Source organism: Stenella coeruleoalba (genome assembly GCF_951394435.1).
Source record: "Stenella coeruleoalba genome assembly, chromosome: 9".
NCBI lineage: Eukaryota > Metazoa > Chordata > Mammalia > Artiodactyla > Delphinidae > Stenella > Stenella coeruleoalba.
Window position 1 is genome coordinate 104,953,836 of NC_137155.1, and position 19,249 is coordinate 104,973,084.

At 46.6% G+C, this 19,249-nt stretch overlaps 1 protein-coding gene across 1 annotated transcript in view; it reads left to right on the plus strand.

Annotated features, from left to right (window-relative positions):
• Positions 1-5,390, plus strand: part of DYNC2I1 (dynein 2 intermediate chain 1) — a 43,495-nt gene extending 38,105 nt beyond the window's left edge. The window contains exons 21-24 of the mRNA XM_079932419.1: positions 1,263-1,362; positions 1,503-1,634; positions 2,462-2,685; positions 4,316-5,390. Of these exons, the coding sequence (XP_079788545.1) occupies positions 1,263-1,362; positions 1,503-1,634; positions 2,462-2,685; positions 4,316-4,490 (631 nt within the window). The 3' untranslated portion in view covers positions 4,491-5,390. The remainder of the gene's footprint in view (positions 1-1,262; positions 1,363-1,502; positions 1,635-2,461; positions 2,686-4,315) is intronic.
• Positions 5,391-19,249: the final 13,859 nt, after the last annotated feature.

A 19,249-nucleotide genomic window follows, 5' to 3' on the forward strand; every position in this document is an offset into this window, starting at 1 on the left:
CAGACCTGCCAGTAGGTTTGCTGTCTGGAGAAGGGTAGAGTCGGTGGCCTGACCCTCAGGAGGGTCCGCTGCGCCGAGGGTTCAGACAGTTCTCTCGAGGGTGACGGGGACTCTTCTCGGAACTCTACATAAGGAGGGGTGTGTCTTGTTTGCAGTTTAGAACCATGAACTTGGCAGCAGTGTAAGCTTGGAACAGAGGAGGGGACTCGGGGAGAGCTTCAGGAGCTGCTGTGGGGGTGGTTGGAGATCCGAGATGAGAGCCTGAACCAGGCGGCACTCGTGGGGACGGAGGGCTGGGCTCAGTCAAGGGTGGGATTGAGCACACCTGGTGGCCGGCTGGCTCCAGGAACCGGGGAGAGCCTGCCTCTCGCCCAGGTGTCCAGCTCAGCTGAGGGGCACCGTGCAGCTGAGGACCAGGGGGGAGGAGGGGGCCTGGGGGTGGGAAGGGCGGGACGGGCGGGACCTGGTCGGCCCAGCGTGGAGGTGACCAGGGCAGCGGGCCCCGAGGCGGGGATCTCGGCTGGAGGTAAGAAGAGAGGGGAGAGACTGAGGGGCCAGATCCCCGACCCGGGACTGGGGCAGCGTGGCAGGAGCAGCCCTGGGCCCTGGTTGTTACAGTACAAACGCTGTGCAAGGTAGAAAGCCAACAGCACACTAAATACAGTCTTTTAAGAAAGGGGGAAAGTGCCAGAATAAGGGTGGAGCTTCAAGTCAGCCTGCAGGCTTTTGGGCAGTGGTGGGGCTGGGAGCTGGCTCCCGTGGGGACCAGGGATGTGTCAGGCCTGCTGGGCAGCGAGCTGCAGCTGACCGCTGCCTGGGACCCTGGGACGCACTGCCTCTCCAGCGGGAGAATCCCAGAAGCCGAGTCGGGGTGCGGTCAGGGGTCCGCAGCTGAGGAGCGAGCGTGGGGCAGACTAGTGCCTGGGGGCTGTCAGCACTGGGACAGCTGCCTGTGGGGGGCATGTCCATGGCCAGGCTCGTGGGGAGGGTCACGACGCTGCCATGTGAGGGACACCCACCAGGGTATGTCTCTCATTGTGCGATCAGAAAGACATTTCTAGAAATGGAACTGGTGTCTCTGAAATTTAAGTCTGCGAATGAAAGAGTGGCTTAGACAGTAGAAGAAAGAGCAAGAGGACGGGCTGAAGGAACTGTGCAGAGCATACGGTAACCGAAGGGAAAAGGAACTAGAAGCGCGTCCAGTGGCAGATGGCACTGACAGTTTCAAGACTGCCCCTCTGTTCCTCTTTGCTGTTTTCCAGCCTTTCCCATAAAGGTCATGAGTTTTGGGGCTCCACGCAGACACTGAGCGTTAAATTTCTGCCTTCAGACTCTAATCGCTTTGTTGTTGGCACAGACACGGTGAGTAACGGTCTAGATTTCATTCCCTAAGTATTTTTGTTGGAAATAAACTTACTGTTTGCTTTAATCAGAATGTTGATTAAATTGTTTCAAGAATACGAGCTTTACCCCGCCTGGTTCCCCCCTTACTCTCCCTTCAGGGCCTCATCAGCCATGGCACCAGACAAGACATGAGAGTGTCTCCCAGGTTGTTCAGGCCCCAGCAGCAGGGCATGAGGCCAGTGAAGGTGAACGTGATTGACTTTTCACCGTTTGGAGAACCGATATTCCTGGTAAGAACGCCTGTTTTTTAAGCACCGATTCTTTCGCAGCGTCTGCTGGGATCCACAGCGCTCGGGTCTGGTCCCCTGAAGTCCCAAGACCTGGGCAGTCAGAAGTGCTTGTGTACAGGACACGACATCGAGATCTCCTCTGGTCTCCATCTACTCACCACCCACCCGGCGTCGCACGCACACCCTAGTCCCCGGCTGGCCCAGGGTCCCCTCCACCCTCCCGGCAGTGGGCACCTGGCCTTGTTATGCATAAATCGGTTCATTTACTTTAGGAGCTTTCGTGATTGCTGTATCTTGCCTCTGCTTTTTTTGAAAGATTAAATATGTGAAGAATTAAATATATTGAGTAAAAAGGAATTGTTTCCTTTTCCTAGGCTAAAAATTTAGTCTTTAACTAGGCCAGCTGAGTTTTGTTTTATGGAAATTTCAATCCAAAAGGAATGTAAAGCCATATTATACGTGCAAACGTACGTGATTTTTTGAAAAAAGATGTCCGTCTTGCCAATCTTAATGTCCTATGCTTCAATCAGCAATATTCAGCTTTGATAAAAATAAACACCTATTTATATGTTCACTGAACTCGCCGATTATTAGCCCTTTTGGGGAGGGGCAGGGGGTACAAAGTGTATCAGAATCTCCAAACGCTCACCTTCGTGATTTGTGAGGACAAGATTTAATGTTACGATTTTATGTTTGGAAAACAAAATATAAACCAAATATTTTTGCTGTACAACAAAAAAAGCTGATGTCCTGAAAATTTTCCTTGGCTACTGAGCTTGGGTAAAAAAGAGAAAAGAACTGTGATAAGGTTTCCCCGCCTCCCCCAGGCCGGCTGTTCTGACGGGAGCATCAGGCTGCACCAGCTGACGGCCGAGCACGCGCTCCTGCAGTGGGACGAGAGCACCCACGGCCGCGCCGTCATTGGCCTGCAGTGGTCCTCGACGAGACCGGCTGTGTTCCTGGTCCAGGATGACACATCTTGTGTGTATATTTGGGACCTCCTAGAGAGCGATTTGGGTCCTGTCGCCAAACAGCCCGTCTATCCAGACAGGTAAGTCTGATGAAACTCAGGATGAGCCCTCCTAGGTGTTTTTTTGCAGAAGCATCACTGATGGTCTTTCTTACTTGATTTATGTATAAGGCCACCACACTTTAAAGTATGGTTATTTATATTTAAATTTAAATATTAGTTTTATATTTATATATTTGAGTAAGATCTTAAAAAACCACTTTAAAGTGTGTTTGTTTCATATTTAGTCCAAAATAGTCTAAGGATCAAAGAATTATATTATCTATCGTTTATTTATTTATTTATATTGAGGTATAATTGATGTAAAACATATTGGTTTCAGGCGCACAACATAATGATGTGAAGTTTGTATATATTGTCTTATGATACGTCTGTCACCTTACATAGTTCCAGAAGTTTTATCTTGTGATGAGAACTTTTAATATTTACTCTCATCCACTTTCAAATATGCAATACAGTGTTATTAACCATAGTTGCCATGTGTACACTGCGTCCCATGGCTTGTTCATTTTGTAACTGGAAGCTTGTACCCCTTTGCCCGTTTGGGCCATGCCCCACCCCCTTCCTTTGGCAACCACCAGGCTGTTCTCCGTGAGCCTGTTTTGTGTGTGTATGTGTGCAGGGTGGAGGTGGGGTTTCACACAGAAGTGAGATCACACGGTGTTTGTCCTTCTCTGTCTAACTTATTTCACTTAGCATAATGCCCTCAAGGTCCATCCATGTTGTCACAAATGGATTTCCTTTTTTATGGCTGAAAAATATTCCACATGTATATGGAGATACATATATATATATATATACACACACATACACACACACATATATATTTATATATATACACAAAACATATTCTTTATCCATTCATCCCTTGATGGACACTTAGGTTGTTTCTATGTCTTGGCTCTTCTGAATAATGCTGCACTGGACATGGGAGTGCAGATATCTCTTCGAGATAGTGGCTTCATTTTCTTTGGATAAATACCCAGGAGTGGAATTGCTGGATTGTATGTTGGCTCTATTTTTAATTCTTGAGAAACCTCCACACTGTTCTCCACTGTGTCTGCACCAATTTACATTCCCACCAGCAGTGCAGGAGGGCTCCCTTTTCTCCACACCCTCTCCAGCATTTGTTATTTCTTATCTTTTTGATGATGACCATTCTGACAGGTGTGAGGTGATAGCTCATTGTGGTTTTGATTTGCATTTCCCTGGTGATTAATGATGTGTTGAGCATCTTTTCACTCGTCTGTTGGCCATCTGTGTGTCTTCTTTGGAAAAATTTCTATTTAGATCTTCTGCCCATTTTGTAATTGGATTGCTTGGTTTTTTGGCTATTGAGTTGTATGAGATCTTTATGTTTTGGTTATTAACCCCCTAACAGATGTATGATTGGCAAATACTTTCTTCCATTCTGTGGGTTGCCCTTTCATTTTGTTTCTGGTTTCTTTTGCTGTGCAGAAGCTGCTTCGTAGTCCCACCTGTTTGCTTCTGTTGCCTTTGCTTTTGGAGCCAGATCCAAAGTCATCCCCAGGCTGATGCCAAGGAGCTCCTCCCCCCTGTGTTTCCAGCGTTTCTCCTCTTCCTGCTCCCCCCTGGGAAGGTGGGTAATCCGGAGACTCGGGATCACGCGGCGTGTGCTTCTCGATTTCAGGCTGGTGGCCATGACTGTCGTGGGTGAAGTAGAGAAGACCCGCAGTGGCTTCCTGGCCCTGGTGCTGGCCAGAGCCTCAGGCGACGTGGACGTCCAGTACTTGCGGCGGGAGTGGGTGGCCCCGCTGGGCGACGAGCTGCAGAGGCTGCGGCTGCTGCTGCGGGAAGCCCTGTAGGTCGTGGGACGCCGCGAGGAAGCCGTGTGGTGACCCCGATGTTACAGCTGATGGGTGTACATTCGTGTAGATAGAAGGCATGTGTCTGTCCAGAGTTCATTTTTCAAGAATGTCACTTCAATATGCCATAAATAAATTACTACTTTTGAATGGAAACACCAGACATTTTAGTGTATACTGAACTTCAAAGGCAACAGAGAGCCAGGTAGGATGCTCTTTTCCAAGAATATTTCTACTGATTTTCAGAGCAGCTTTAAAATATTGTAACATTTATTACTAGATTTTTAAACAATCCAAATAAAAATGTATTTAATGAACAGTTTTCTTAGTCATACGTAAAATGACATATTCACAGGTTTAAATTAAAGGACTGACTCTGCTGAAATGACCTCCCACCTGTGTTTCTTTAATACTTTGCTGGACTTCTGCTGGTAATGTTGGGATGTCTGTTCAGACACATTTGTACTATGCTTTATTATTAAAAATCAGTTTTGTCTAAAGATGATGCAAATATATAAATTCTCTTAATTGTACAGTTATAGGGATTTAAGGGCAGGAGAATTCTGGGGTGACGGCCTTTGCCTACACCCAGTGTCACTGACACAGTGACAGGTGAGCATTCAGTGCCGGAGGCAGGTTTGTTCTCTCTGGGCCACATGTGGCTGCTGCTTTGCCAGCGATGGGACGGTTTCACCCCAGAACTGGGACCAGGCAGAGAACAGTCAGGCTCCTAGGGCCTGGGGCACCCTCAGCAGGCCAGCACCCAGCGCTGTTCACCGACTTTCTCATGAATCCCTAAACTTCCCATCGTCCTCTTAGGCTGCTGCGCCCTGCCTACACCTCAGAACTGCGGCGCTGCCCAGATCCTGCCAAGGACCAGGACCCGGGCGACGCGACCTGTGGGCACGGAGGCGTCGGGCCTTCACGGCCCACCGTGGGGTCCATGCGGGCCCCCTGCGCTCGCCTCCTGCGCCACTGGAGCTCGACGCACGGCACGCCTCGTACCCAGCGCCGCGGGGTGAAGAGGGGTCGGGCGGTGTCGGGGGTCCGGGCGCTCACCTAGACGGTGTCCAGTGGGTGCCTCCCGTGGGTGACCTTCGTGGGAGCCCCTCACGGCAGCCCCCCACCCCAGCGGCTCCCCGGGGGTTTCTCGCGGGTCCAGTCCAGGGTCTCCTCCACCCAGGTTTGGGCTCCGTCCTCGGGACACGCGGACCCGCCCGCCGAGGCCTTTGTTCCTTCCGCCGACCGGTCCCGGGAAACAGCAAACGAGAGTGTCATGTCGTGTCAATTCCCAGGGAACCAACAGAGTCTGAAACGGGTGGAAGTGAACAGTGCAAAGCAGAGGCCGGAGAGGGCGACCCCCATGCAGGCGACGCTCCCCAGCCCCGCATCCAGCTCCCCGCCCCCCTCTCCCCCCAGAGACCGGGACCTGGTCGCGCGGACCGCCAGACGGGACCCGCCCCGGAGCCCCGGAGTCCGCTCCACTGCCCGGGTCAGCAGCAGCCTCCCGCAAGGCCAGCTCCACTGGGCTGAGCCAAACTGACCGGAACCTCTAAATCCATCGGGAATATTTAATTTATGTACAGTGGTTAGAATAGAAGAATTCTCTTAAATATGATGGTACCATCTTAAAATGATAAAATGGGATATTACCGGTTTTTTTTTTTTTAATTGGAGTAAAATTGCTTTACAATGTTGTGTTAGTTTCGGCTGTACAATGAAGTGAATCAGCTATATGTATACCTATATCCCCTCCCTCTTGCACCTCCCTCCCCCCGTTTCCCTCCCATGTAGGTCATCACAGAGCACTGAGCTGAGCTCCCTGTGCTATACAGCAGGTTCCCACTAGCTATCTATTTTACACATGGTAGTGTACATATGTCAATCCTGATGTCCCAATTCGTCCCACCCTCCCCTTACCCCGCTGTGTCCACATGTCCATTCTCTACGTCTACATCTCTATCCTGCCCCACAAATAGGTTCATCTGTACTATTTTTCTAGATTCCACATATATGCATTAATATACAGTATTTGTTTTTCTCTTTCTGGCTTATGTATGACATAAGAGTCATGTAGACTGTATGACAGACTCTACGTCCATCCACGTCTCTACAAATGACCCAATTTCATTCCTTTTTATGGCTGAGTAATATTCCATTGTATATATGTACCACATCTTCTTTATCCATTTATCTATTGTTGGACACTTAGGTTGTTTCCATGTCCTGGCTATTGGAAACAGTGCTGAAATGAAGATTGGGGTACATGTGTCCTTTTGAATTATGGTTTTCTCAGGGTATATGCCCAGTAGTGGGATTGCTGGGTCATATGGTAGTTCTAGTTTTAGTTTTTTAAGGAACCTCCATACTGTTCTCCATAGTGGCTGTATCAATTTACATTCCCACCAACAGTGCAAAAGGGTTTCCTTTTCTCCACACCCTCTCCAGCATTCATTGTTTGTAGATTTTTTGATGATGGCCGTTCTGACCGATGTGAGGTGATACCTCATTGTAGTTTTGATTTGCATTTCTCTAATGATTAATGATGTTGAGCATCTTTTCATGTGCCTCTTGGCCATCTGTATGTCTTCTTTGGTGAAATGTCTATTTAGGTCTTCCACCCATTTTTTAATTGGGTTGTTTGTTTTTTTGATATTGAGCTCATGAGCTGTTTATATATTTTGGAGATTAATCCTTTGTCCCTTGCTTCATTTGCAAATATTTTCTTCCATGCTGAGGGTTGTCTTTTCGTCTTGTTTATGGTTTCCTTTGCTGTGCAAAAGCTTTTAAGTTTTATTAGGTCCCATTTGTTTATTTTTGTTTTTATTTTCATTACTCTAGGAGGTGGGTCAAAAAAGATCTTGCTGTGGTTTATGTCAGAGAGTGTTTTTCCTATGATTTCCTCTAAGAGTTTCATAGTGTCCGGACTTGCATTTAGGTCTTTAATCCTTTTGGAGTTTATTTTTGTGTATGGTGTTAGGTAGTGTTCTAATTTCATTCTTTTACATGTAGCTGTTCAGCTTTCCCAGCACCACTTATTGAAGAGTCTGTTTTTGCTCCATTGTATGTTCTTGCCTCCTTTGTCATAGATTAGGTGACCATATGTGCATGGGTTTATCTCTGGGCTTTCTATCCTGTACCATGGATCTATATTTCTGTTTTTGTGACAATACCATAATGTCTTGATTACTGTAGCTTTGTAGTATAGTTTGCAGTCAGGTTGCCTGATTCCTCCAGCTCTGTTTTTCTTTCTCAAGATTGCTTTGGCTATTCAGGGTCTTTTGTGTCTCCATACAAATTTTAAGATTTTTTTGTTCTAATTCTGTGAAGAATGCCATTGGTTTGATAGTTTGATAGGGATTGCACTGAATCTGTAGATTGCTTTGGGTAGTATAGTCATTTTCACAATATTGATTCTTCCAATCCAAGAACATGGTATATTTCTCCATCTGTTTATGTCATCTTTGATTTCTGTCATCAGTGTTTTATAGTTTTCTAAGTACAAGTCTTTTACCTCCTTAGGTAGGTTTATTCCTAGGTATTTTATTCGTTTTTTTTGTGATGGTAAATGGGATTGTTTCCTTGATTTCTCTTTATGATTTTTCATTGTTAGTATATAGGAATTCAAGAGATTTCTGTGCATTAATTTTGTATCCTGCAACCTTAACAAATTTATTGATTAGTTCTAGTAGTTTTCTGGTGGCATCTTTAGGATTTTCTATGTATAGTATCATGTCATCTGCAGTGACAGTTTTACTTCTTTTTTTCCAATTTGCATTCCTTTTATTTCTTTTTCTTCTCTGATTTCTGTGGCTAGAACTTCCAGAACTTTGAATAAGAGTGGTGAGAGTGGACATCCTTGTCTTGTTCCTGATCTTAGTGGAAATGCTTTCAGTTTTTCAACACTGAGTATGATGTTTGCTGTGGGTTTGTTGTATATGGCCTTTATTATGTTGAGGTACGTTCCCTCTCTGCCCATTTTCTGGAGAGAGTTTTTATCATAAATGGGTGTTGAATTTTGTCAAAAGCTTTTTCTGCATCTATTGAGATGATCATATGATTTTTATTCCTTAATTTGTTAATATGGTGTTTCACATTGATTTGCATATATTGAAGAATCCTTGCATTCCTGGGATAAATCCCACTTGATATGGTGTATGATCCTTTTAATGTGCTGTTGGATTCTGTTTGCTAGTATTTCGTTGAGGATTTTTGCATCTATGTTCATCAGTGATATTGGTCTGTAGTTTTCTTTTTTGTGACATCTTTGTCTGGTTTTGGTATCAGGGTGATGGTCACTTTGTAGAACGAATTTGGGAGTGTTCCTTCCTCTGCAATTTTTTGGAAGAGTTTGAGAAGGATCAGTATTGTCTCTAAATGGTTGATAGAATTTAAATGTGAATGTGAAGCCATCTGGTCCTGGACTATTGTTTGTTGGAAGATTTTTAATTACAGTTTCAATTTCATTACTTGTGATAAGTCTGTTTATATTTTCTAATTCTTCCTGGTTCAGTCTTGGAAAATTGTACATTTCCAAGAATATTGGCATATAGTTGTTTGTAGTAGTCTCTTATAATCCTTTGTATTTCTGTGATGTCAGTTGTGATTTGTCCTTTTTCATTTCTAATTTTACTGATTTGTGTCCTCTCTCTTTCTTTCTTTTTTTTTTTTGCGGTATGCGGGCCTCTCACTGTTGTGGCCTCTCCCGTTGTGGAGCACAGGCTCCGGACGCGCAGGCTCAGCGGCCATGGCTCATGGGCCCAGCCGCTCCACGGCATGTGGGATCTTCCCGGACCGGGGCACGAACCTGTGTCCCCTGCATCAGTAGGCGGACTCTCAACCACTGCGCCACCAGGGAATCCCTCTCTTTCTTTCTTGATGAGTCTGGCTAAAGGTTTATCAATTTTGTTTATCCTCTCAAAGAACCAACTTTTAGTTTTATTGATCTTTGCTATTGTTTTCTTCATTTCTATTTCATTTATTTCTGCTCTGATATTTATGATTTCTTTCTTTCTACTGACTTTGGGTTTTCTTTGTTTCTTGTTCTCTTGTTGCTTTAGGTGTAAGGTTAGATTGTTTATTTGAGATTTTTCTTGTTTCTTGAGGTGAGATTGAATTGCTATAAGCTTCCCTCTTAGAACTGGTTTTGCTGCATCCCATAGGTTTTGGGTCGTCATGTTCTTGTGGTCTTTGTTTCTATGTATTTTTTAAAAGGTTTATTCTTTGATTTCCTCAGTGATACCTTGGTTATTTAGTAGTACACTGTTTAGCCTCCATGTGTTTGTGTTTTTTACAGGTTTTTTCCCTGTAATTGATTTCCAATCTCATAGCATTGTGATCAGAAAAGATGCTTGATACAATTTTAATTCTCTTAAATTTTCTGAGGCTTGATTTGTGACCCAAGACGTGCTCTATCCTGGAGAATGTTCCATGGGCACCTGAGAAGAAGTGTATTCTGCCACTTTTTCGGTGGAATGTCCTATAAATATCAACTAAATCTATCTGGTCTGTTGTGTCATTTAAAGCTTGTGTCTCCTTATTTATTTTCTATTTGGATGATCTGTCCATTGGTGTAAGTGGGGTGTTAAAGTCCCCTACTGTTATTGTGTTACTGTCAATTTCCCCCTTTATAGCTGTTAGCCTTCGCCTTATGTATTGAGGTGCTCCTATGTCTGGTGTGTAAATATTTATAATTGTTATATCTTCTTCTTGGATTGATCCCTTGATCATTATGTAATGTCCTTCCTTATCTCTTGTAACAGTCTTTATTTTAAAGTCTATTTTATCTGATATGAGTATTGCTAGTCCAGCTTTCTTTTGATTTCCATTTGCATGGAGTATCTTTTTCCATCCCTTCACTTTCAGTCTGTATGTGTCCCTAGGTCTGAAATGGGTCTCTTGTAGACAACATATATACCTGTCTTGTTTTTGTATCCATTCAGCCAGTCTGTGTCTTTTGGTTGGAGCATTTAATCCATTTAGATTCAACGTGATTATCAATATATACGTTCCTATTACCATTTTCTTAATTGTTTTGCATTTGTTTTTGTGGGTCTTTTTCTTCTCTTGTGTTTCCCGCCTAGAGAAGTTTCTTTGGCATTTGTTGTAATGCTAAAGGTTTGGTGGTGCTGAATTCTGTTAGCTTTAGCTTGTCTGTAAAGCTTTTGATCTCTCTCTCGCATCTAAATGAGATCCTTGCTGGGTAATTTTAGTTGTACGTTTTTCTCTTTCATCACTTTAAGTATATCCTGCCACTCCCTTCTAGCCTGCAGTTTCTGCTGAAAAATCAGTTGATAATCTTATGGGGATTCCTTTGTATGTTATTTTTTGCTTTTACCTTGCTGCTTTTAGTATTTTTTTTTAATTTAATTTTTGTTAGTTTGATTAATATGTGTCTTGTTGTGTTTCTCCTAGTGTTTATCCTGTATGGGACTCCCTGTACTTCCTGAACTTGGGTGACTATTTCCTTTCCCATGTTAGAGAAGTTTTCCACTATAATCTCTTCAGATCTCTTTCTTTTTCTCTTCTTCTTCTGGGACCCCTATAATTCAAACGTTGGTGCATTTAGTGTTGTCCCAGAGGTCTCTGAGATTGTCTTCAATTGTTTTCATTCTTTTTTCTTTATTCTCCTCAGCAGTTATTTCCACCATTCTGTCTTCCAGCTCACTTACTCATTCTTCTGCCTCAGTTATTGTTATTTATTCCTTCTGGTGTATTTTCCATCTCAGTTACTGTGTTGTTTATCTCTTTGTTTGTTCTTTAGTTCTTCTAGATCTTTATTAAACATTTCTTGTATTTTCTCAATCTGTGCCTGCATTCTATTTCCAAGATTCTGGATCATCTTTACTATCCTTACTCTGAATTCTTTTTCAGTTAGGTTGCCTATTTCCTCTTCATTTATTTGGTCTTGTAGGTTTTTACCTTGTTCCTTCATCTGTGACATATTTTTTTGTCACCTTATTTACTTATTTTGATGAGTGGGATTGTGTTCCTATTTTACTGGTTGTTTGGCCTGAGGCGTCCAGCACTGGAGTTTGTAGGCTGTTGGGTAGAGCTGGGTCTTGGTGCCGAAATGAGGACCTTCAGGAGATCTGACTCTGGTGAATATTCCTGGGGTCTGAGGTTCTCTGTTAGTCCAGTGATTCGGACTCGGAGCTCCCACCACAGGAGCTCTGGCCCGAACCCTGGTTCATGAACCAAGATCCTGCAAGCCCTGGGGGGCAGGGTAAAAAAAAAAGGAGCAGAAAGAAAAAACGGAGGAGAACAATAACAAAGAGTAAAAAATAAAATTAGATTAGAAAACTCAGAGATATGTTAGAAAGAATTAACAAAATAAGAATATAGATGAAACAACAACCAGAAGGTAAAACAGACCTAAAACAGACCTACAGGAGTAAAAAAGAAGAGAAAAAAAAAGCTGGACAAGGCCTTGGCTGTGGGGGTGGGGCTTAGGAAGGGGCGGGGTTTAGGTGTTGGGTGGGGCCTATGCTTAGGACCCACAGGGTGGGAAAAGGCCCTGGGGGTTGGGGGTGGGGCTTAGGTGCAGCAGGAGGGGCTGCAGCAGAAGGGGCCCAGGTGTGCCTCTGGCCCTGGAGGGCAGAGGACCAGGTCCAGGACCCCAGCAGGCTCACTGGGCCTAAGTGGGCGGGGGAAATGCTAGGCACATTTCCCCCATTCTCCGATCCTGGAGGGCCCCTTCCCATTGGCCTCTCTTCTTCTTCTCCTCCCTCCCTCCCTCCCATGCCCCTAGGACCCATGAGGCCGGAGGGGGCCCTGGAGAATGGAGGACCAGCCTGGGAGCCCAGCAGGCTTCCTGGGGCCCAAGTGGATGGGGGGAAACACCTGCCATGCCTCCCCTGATCCTCTGGTCCTGGAGGGTCCCCCCACCACCATCTGCCTCTCCTTATCTTCCCCCCTCCTCCCTCCCTCTCTCCCAGCCCTTAGGACCCACAAGGCCGGAGGGGGCCCCAGAGAATGGAGGACCAGGCTGGGAGCCCAGTGGGCGGGGGACCTGGCCTGGGAGCCCAGCAGGCCTGCCTGGGCAGGGGAGATGCTAGCTGCGCTCCCCCTGATTCTCTGAGCCCCTGAGGGTCCCTCCAGGCGTGGGAACCCCTCCCCCTCCCAGCCACCCCTCAGGTGCGCCGGTCCTGTCTGGCCTCCTCTTCTCCTCCCCCATCAATCCCCCTTCGTCCTACCCGGTCGCTCGAGGGTTCCTCCCATCTCCTTGGGCTTCGAGGTCCCACACTAGTGTCCGGCAGCCACCCTAGTTGTGGGGAGACACAGACTCCGCATCCTCGCCTGCCATCATCGTGACTCTGCCCCCAGTTTTACTTGAATAAAGACGTAACCTATCATGCATCAGGGATATTATATATTCTTTTAAAATTGGGTTTATTTCTGAAATTATAAAAAGTAATATGTGCATATTGAAGATAATTGAGAATTATATTAAAAATATAAGAAAAAGATAATTGTACTTGGACCACCCAGAGGGAAATACTCTTTAGTTTTATTACTTTTATTTCCAGTGTCTTTTTTGTTTTTGCACTTTTTAAACAGCTTTATTGAGATACAATTCACATACCATGCAGTTCACCCATTTTGAGTGTGCAGTTTGGGACTTCCCTGGTGGTCCAGTGGGTAAGACTCCATGCTCCCAATGCAGGGGGCCTGGGTTCAATCCCTGGTCGGGGAACTAGATCCTGCATGCTTGCAGCAACTAAGAGTTTGCATGCCGCAACTAAAAGATCCCGCGTGCTGCAACTAAGACCCAGCACAGCCAAAATAAATAAATATTAAAAAAAAAATAAAGTGTGCACTTCAATGGCTTTGGGTGTTAAAACCACAGGGTTATACAATCACTGCTATCATCCAAGTTAGAATATTTTTATACCTGTGAAAAGAAATCTTGTGTCCCTTAGTAGACTCGCCCCAGTGTTCCCCAGTCCCACCAGCCTTAGGTAAATGCTAATCTACTTTCTGTCTCTATAGATTTGTCTATTCTGGACATTTCACATGAATGGAACCATATACTATGTGGTCTTTTATGACTGGCTTCTTTCACTTACGTAATAACGTTTGCAAGATTCATCTGCGTGTCAGTACTTCCTCTCGTTTTATTCCATTGTATGGATCTCCCACATTTTATTTATTCATCATCGGACATTTGAATTGTTTCACTCTGGGGCTATTATGCTACTAGGAATATTTGTGCGCTAGCTTTTGCGTGGGTGCATGTTTTCATTTCACTTGGGTGCACACCTCAGAGTGGAATCCTTGCCAACACTTACATCTGATGTTTTGATTATAGACATCCCAGCATGTACGCAGTGGTATCTCACTGTGGTTTTGATTTGCGTGTCCCTAAAGACCAATGATGTTGAGCATCTTTTCATGTGCTAATTGGTTATTTGTATATTCTCTTTAGAGAAAAGTTTATTCAGATCATCTTCCCATTCTTTAAATTGGGCTATTTATCTTTTAATTGTTGCATAGTAAGTGGTTTCGTAGATTTTCGGTATGTCTCGTCAGGTATATGATTTACAGCTGTTTTCTCTCATCTCGTGGGTTGTCGTTTCACTCTCTTGATGGTTTACTTTGTAGCGCAAGTTTCTAATCTTGACGAAATCCATTTCTTTTTCTTTGGTGCATGTGCTTCTGGTGTCATGTAAGAGGTTCTGCCTAACAAGAAATTGCGAAGACTTACTGCTCGGTTTTTTAAACATATTCTAGTTTTAGCTCTTAAATTTATTTCCTAGTCCATTTTGGGTTAATTTTCTCACATGGTGTGAGACTGGGGCTCAATGTCATTCTTTTGAATGTGGCTATACCGTGGTCTTTTTAATGAGATATATACACACACGCGGATGCAGTCGGGATGTGTACAGTAAATCTATTCATGACGTGAAAATTCAACTCCCTGTTCCTTTTCTTTGTTGTTGAAGATGTATCTGGTCCGTCCTTGGTGAAGGTCATCCCTCCTCGGCAGCCGGCAGCATGCAAGGCCCAGAGAGAGCACCTGCCCTCTTACATCTTTAGACACAGCCTCCTCTCTCCTCAAGAGAAAGTTAATGGTTCTGTGTTGTTACACCAAGGTCTCCATTCAAGTGGGACATTCAGTTCTTCTGGACTGGTATTTTGGGGTGATTTTAGGAGGTAGAGGTGAGGATGGAAAGTAAGATGTGAAGACATTTCCAAAGGATCCTGTGTTTTTAAATGTATATCGCAAAGAGGCATATAGAAAGGTTACTTTTATTTTCTTACGAAAAAGAGCATCAAATGATGCTGGCGGCAGTGTTGTCTTAGTGAAGCATAATTTTTCTTAAAATCACCCGACACACCCGTTCCATAATGCTCAACCCCGTTATTTATGAAGGAAACTCCTGACCCGTTCTCTGCAGGGTCCGCCCCGTGAGCTGTTTTCCACAGGTGTTTATAGTTCGCACAGATCTATTTGCCGTCATCCAGGCTGTGCTTTGCAGTCCAGCGGGCACTGTACTAAGATTTCAGTCTGCAGCCAAAAAACAGAGCCTCTAATAGCAAGCAAATCCGTCCAGATGCAGGAAAAATTTCCCTTAGTTCCCAAAGGAGTGTGTGTACCGTCTACAATTGTAGGGTATGCCAGTGTTCAGGAGCATGTGTACTGTCTACAGTTGCAGGGTACACCCTAAAACCATTTCTGTTCAGGAGTGTGTGTAAAGACTAAGTTGTAGAGTATGTCCCATAACCACTTCCGTTCAGGAGCGTGTGTACCGTCTACAGTGGTAGGGTCCGTCCTATAATCCACTCCCATTCAGGATAGTGTGTACCATCTACAGTGGTAGGGTCCGTCCTATAATCCACGCCTGTTCAGGAGCGTGTGTACCGTCTACAGTGGTAGGGTACGTCCTATAACTCACCTCCGTTCAGGAGCGTGTGTACCGTCTACAGTGGTAGGGTCCGTCCTATAATCCACTTCCGTTCAGGAGCGTGTGTACCGTCTACAGTGGTAGGGTCCGTCCTATAATCCACTCCCGTTCAGGAGCGTGTGTACCGTCTACAGTGGTAGGGTACGTCCTATAACTCACCTCCGTTCAGGAGCGTGTGTACCGTCTACAGTGGTAGGGTACGTCCTATAATCCACTCCTGTTCAGGAGCGTGTGTACCGTCTACAGTGGTAGGGTACGTCCTATAATTCACTTCCGTTCAGGAGCGTGTGTACCGTCTACATTTATGGGTATTCCCTATAATCCACTCCCATTCAGGAGCATGTGTACCGTCTACAGTTGTAGGATACTCCGTATAATCCACTTCTGTTCAGGAACATGTGTACCATCTACCGTTGTAGGGTTCGTCCTATAATCCACTTCCGTTCAGGAGTGTGTGTACCATCTACAGTTGTAGATTACATCCTATAATCCACTTCTGTTCCGGAACATATGTACCATCTACAGTGGTAGGGTACGTCCTATAATCCACTCCCGTTCAGGAGCGTGTGTACCGTCTACAGTGGTAGGGTCTGTCCTATAATCCGCTCCCGTTCAGGAGCGTGTGTACCGTCTACAGTGGTAGGGTCTGTCCTATAATCCACTTCTGTTCAGGAGCATATGTACCGTCTACAGTGGTAGGGTACGTCCTATAATCCACTCCCATTCAGGAGCATGTGTACCGTCTACAGTTGTAGGATACTCCGTATAATCCACTTCTGTTCAGGAACATGTGTACCATCTACCGTTGTAGGGTTCGTCCTATAATCCACTTCTGTTCAGGAGTGTGTGTACTATCTACAGTTGTAGATTACATCCTATAATCCACTTCTGTTCAGGAACATATGTACCATCTACAGTGGTAGAGTACGTCCTATAATCCACTCCCGTTCAGGAGCGTATGTACCGTCTACAGTGGTAGGGTGTGTCCTATAATCCGCTCCCGTTCAGGAGCGTGTGTACCGTCTACAGTGGTAGGGTCCGTCCTATAATCCGCTCCCGTTCAGGAGCGTGTGTACCGTCTACAGTGGTAGGGTCCGTCCTATAATCCACTCCTCTTCAGGAGCGTGCCATCCTGCAGGGAAGCTAGAAATGTGTCCACCGAAGGTCAGGGCCTCTCACTCTGGGGCGGGGGCAAAGCCCTACATGGGGACCTTTAGGCAGAAGCCAGCATGGGGTCTCTCAGCACCCAGAGAAGCGCATGTTCCCTCTGTTTCCTTGGCGTTTGTGCACAAAGCAGGTGAGATGGGAAGATGAATGGTGGGGACTCACAAGACCTGGGTTCCCAGCTTCCCTGTCATTGGCCCAGTCAGTTCACTTCTTCAGACCCTACATCCCACTTGTGAAATGAGAGTGATGTATTTTTCCTCCTTAACTTGTTGTGGGCGTGAGATTCCACAAGTGTGCTACACCGTGACCTGTGAAGTGTTGGTAGATGTTGGGGCGCCTATTACGCTTGCAGGGTGGCTCCTCGGTTCCCTCATCTGCTCCAGCTGGTGGACTTGTCTCTACTGGGGCTCAAGACTCCTGTCTGAGCCAAGCCAGGGGCAGACAGCAGGTGAGGGCACCTGCTGGCATGTTCCTGGGGTCCTTCCTTGTGACCAGTTTCTTTGTCTCCTCTCTCCTTCCAGACCCTGGGTTCCAAACCCTGTTTGCTTATTGGCTTCAGTGTTGACGCCAGTGTCTCCCCCAAGACCTGTGTGTGAGCTTGTGCTGCTGGCTGTGGTCTATGCCATTGCTGGCCCCTGGCCCCTGCCTCTCCCAGACTTGGCCGTTTGTCCTGTGTCTGTTGTCTCTGGGCCATGTTAATCCCACTTAACGGAGGTTTTGCCGCGTCTTCTTTAAACCTAAGAGGTCTATGCTTTTGTAAAATGGGCAATCCCAAATTCATATCATCCAAACGTTTATTACAGTTTTAGATAATAACATCCTCTTGTGATTCCATTTTCCAAGGGGTCGCCTGCGGTTGCAGCTCCCAAATGTTGGGGGCCCTGCTCATGTAGGGGTGACTCTTGCGGGGCCGTCTCGTCTCTCCCCGACCCTGATCTGGGCTGGCACACGCGTGATCAGCGTTGCCGTCCCAACGCATCCCGTGAGCCAGCGGTCACCAGCTGTTCTTCCTCCAACTGATGGGACTGACCTGGAGGATGACAGCTGCGGCCCCTGCCTGTCTGCTCCCAGCCGTTCCCACCAGCCTTGAGCCACACAGGGGTCACTGGAGACTTTGCAAGCACCTGGAGTGGAGTCAGTGACCACCAACAGCCCAGGCGCCGACACCACATCCCCTGCCCCCCACGGCCTGTGGGTCACACTAACCTCATCCCAGGGGGAAAGGAAACAACACATGTACACGTTTTGAACAGACACTGTATGTGGCAACTTAGATGCCGGGGACACCTCTCTGCCCCCCGGGTTTCCAGTAAGATGGACTGTTCCGAACCCCTGCTGCCGTACTCGCCAACCATCACCTCCGCTTCTGTGTGTCCCCGGGGGCCCCTCTGTCTGCTGCGGAAGCGCCTCAGCTCACCCAGTGTCCACTGGGCTGGGGCGCTCGCTCTGCACCCACAGCTGCCCTGAGCTCACTCTGCTGGACAGCTAGTGATTTAATAATAATAGGCCCCGAAAGTTTGGGGGCCCTTGGGAGGGGCAGATGTCTCTGCCCCAGCCTCTCTCCTCTGGCTCCTAGCCCCCGTCTGCCCTGTCACCTCTCAGAGGTGGAGTCTTCCAGAAAGTCTGGGCTCCCGCAGCCTTGATGAGGGCCGGCTTGTGTCCCCTCTAGGCAGCCCCGACCTCTCCGAGTCATCGTCCCTGGGAGCGCTCTTCCCGGTGTCACACACCTGCCCTCTGAACCCCCTGAACCTGCCTTGGCTGCTGTCTCTGGAAAGTCTCGGCCTCCTTGGCACCCTCAGGATGGAGAGGGTGATGCTGCCTGGGGATGGGTGTCACCTGCCTTCCGGGGTCTGTCCTGCAGGTCCACGCGTTTCTGCAGCTGAACTGGTGGAGGGTTACATGGCTCCTGTCAGCATCCGCCGCCAGCTCCATCAGCTGCTCAGCGGTCGGGATATGCGTTTTGTGTTACAGGAACTTGTCACACTAGCACTTTCATTTTGAAAATTTTGTGACGTATTCTGAGAGATCAGGAAAATTTTCTTTAATTTTATTGTGCAGACGACAGGTAGCCAACTATACACCCACTTTTTATTTTAACGCATCAGACTGAAGATGTTTTGAGACTACTTAAAGTCATAACTGGGGATTAAAATTGAAATTACAGTTACGCTGCGTGTGGTGTGACAGACGTAGGGAGCTGAGGCCCCAAGAGGCCGAGGGGCTGGTGCCGGGAGTGTGAACACGACCCTGCTTGATTTCTGTTAACATCGGTTACGAGCTGCATCTTGATCCCAGAAACGTCAAAGCATAGCAAACACTGTGGCTCAGAAAGCACGTCTGTGCCTGTCCTGCCTGAGAATTCGGCGTGGCATCACCTCACCACTTGCCGACTGGAGACCCACAACACGGTCACTCTTCCCTCCTCACTGGGCCTACTTTCTGGCTCCAGGACTCCTGGTCAGAGTCCTCTTGCCTCGAGTGGCTGCCGGCGTCCCAGGAGGCTGCCCAGATGTCGTGCCCGTCTTGTCCTGCTCCCATCAGCTCCTTGGCTTCACACGTCTAGAAAGCTCAGAATAATCTGGGGTGGGTGACATGTTTGTGTCTAAATCCCACCCCCAAAAACCTGTACGGTAACTGCTTCCATCCCCAAAGGCCTCCCCGCCTCTTGTAAAAACGTTTACACAT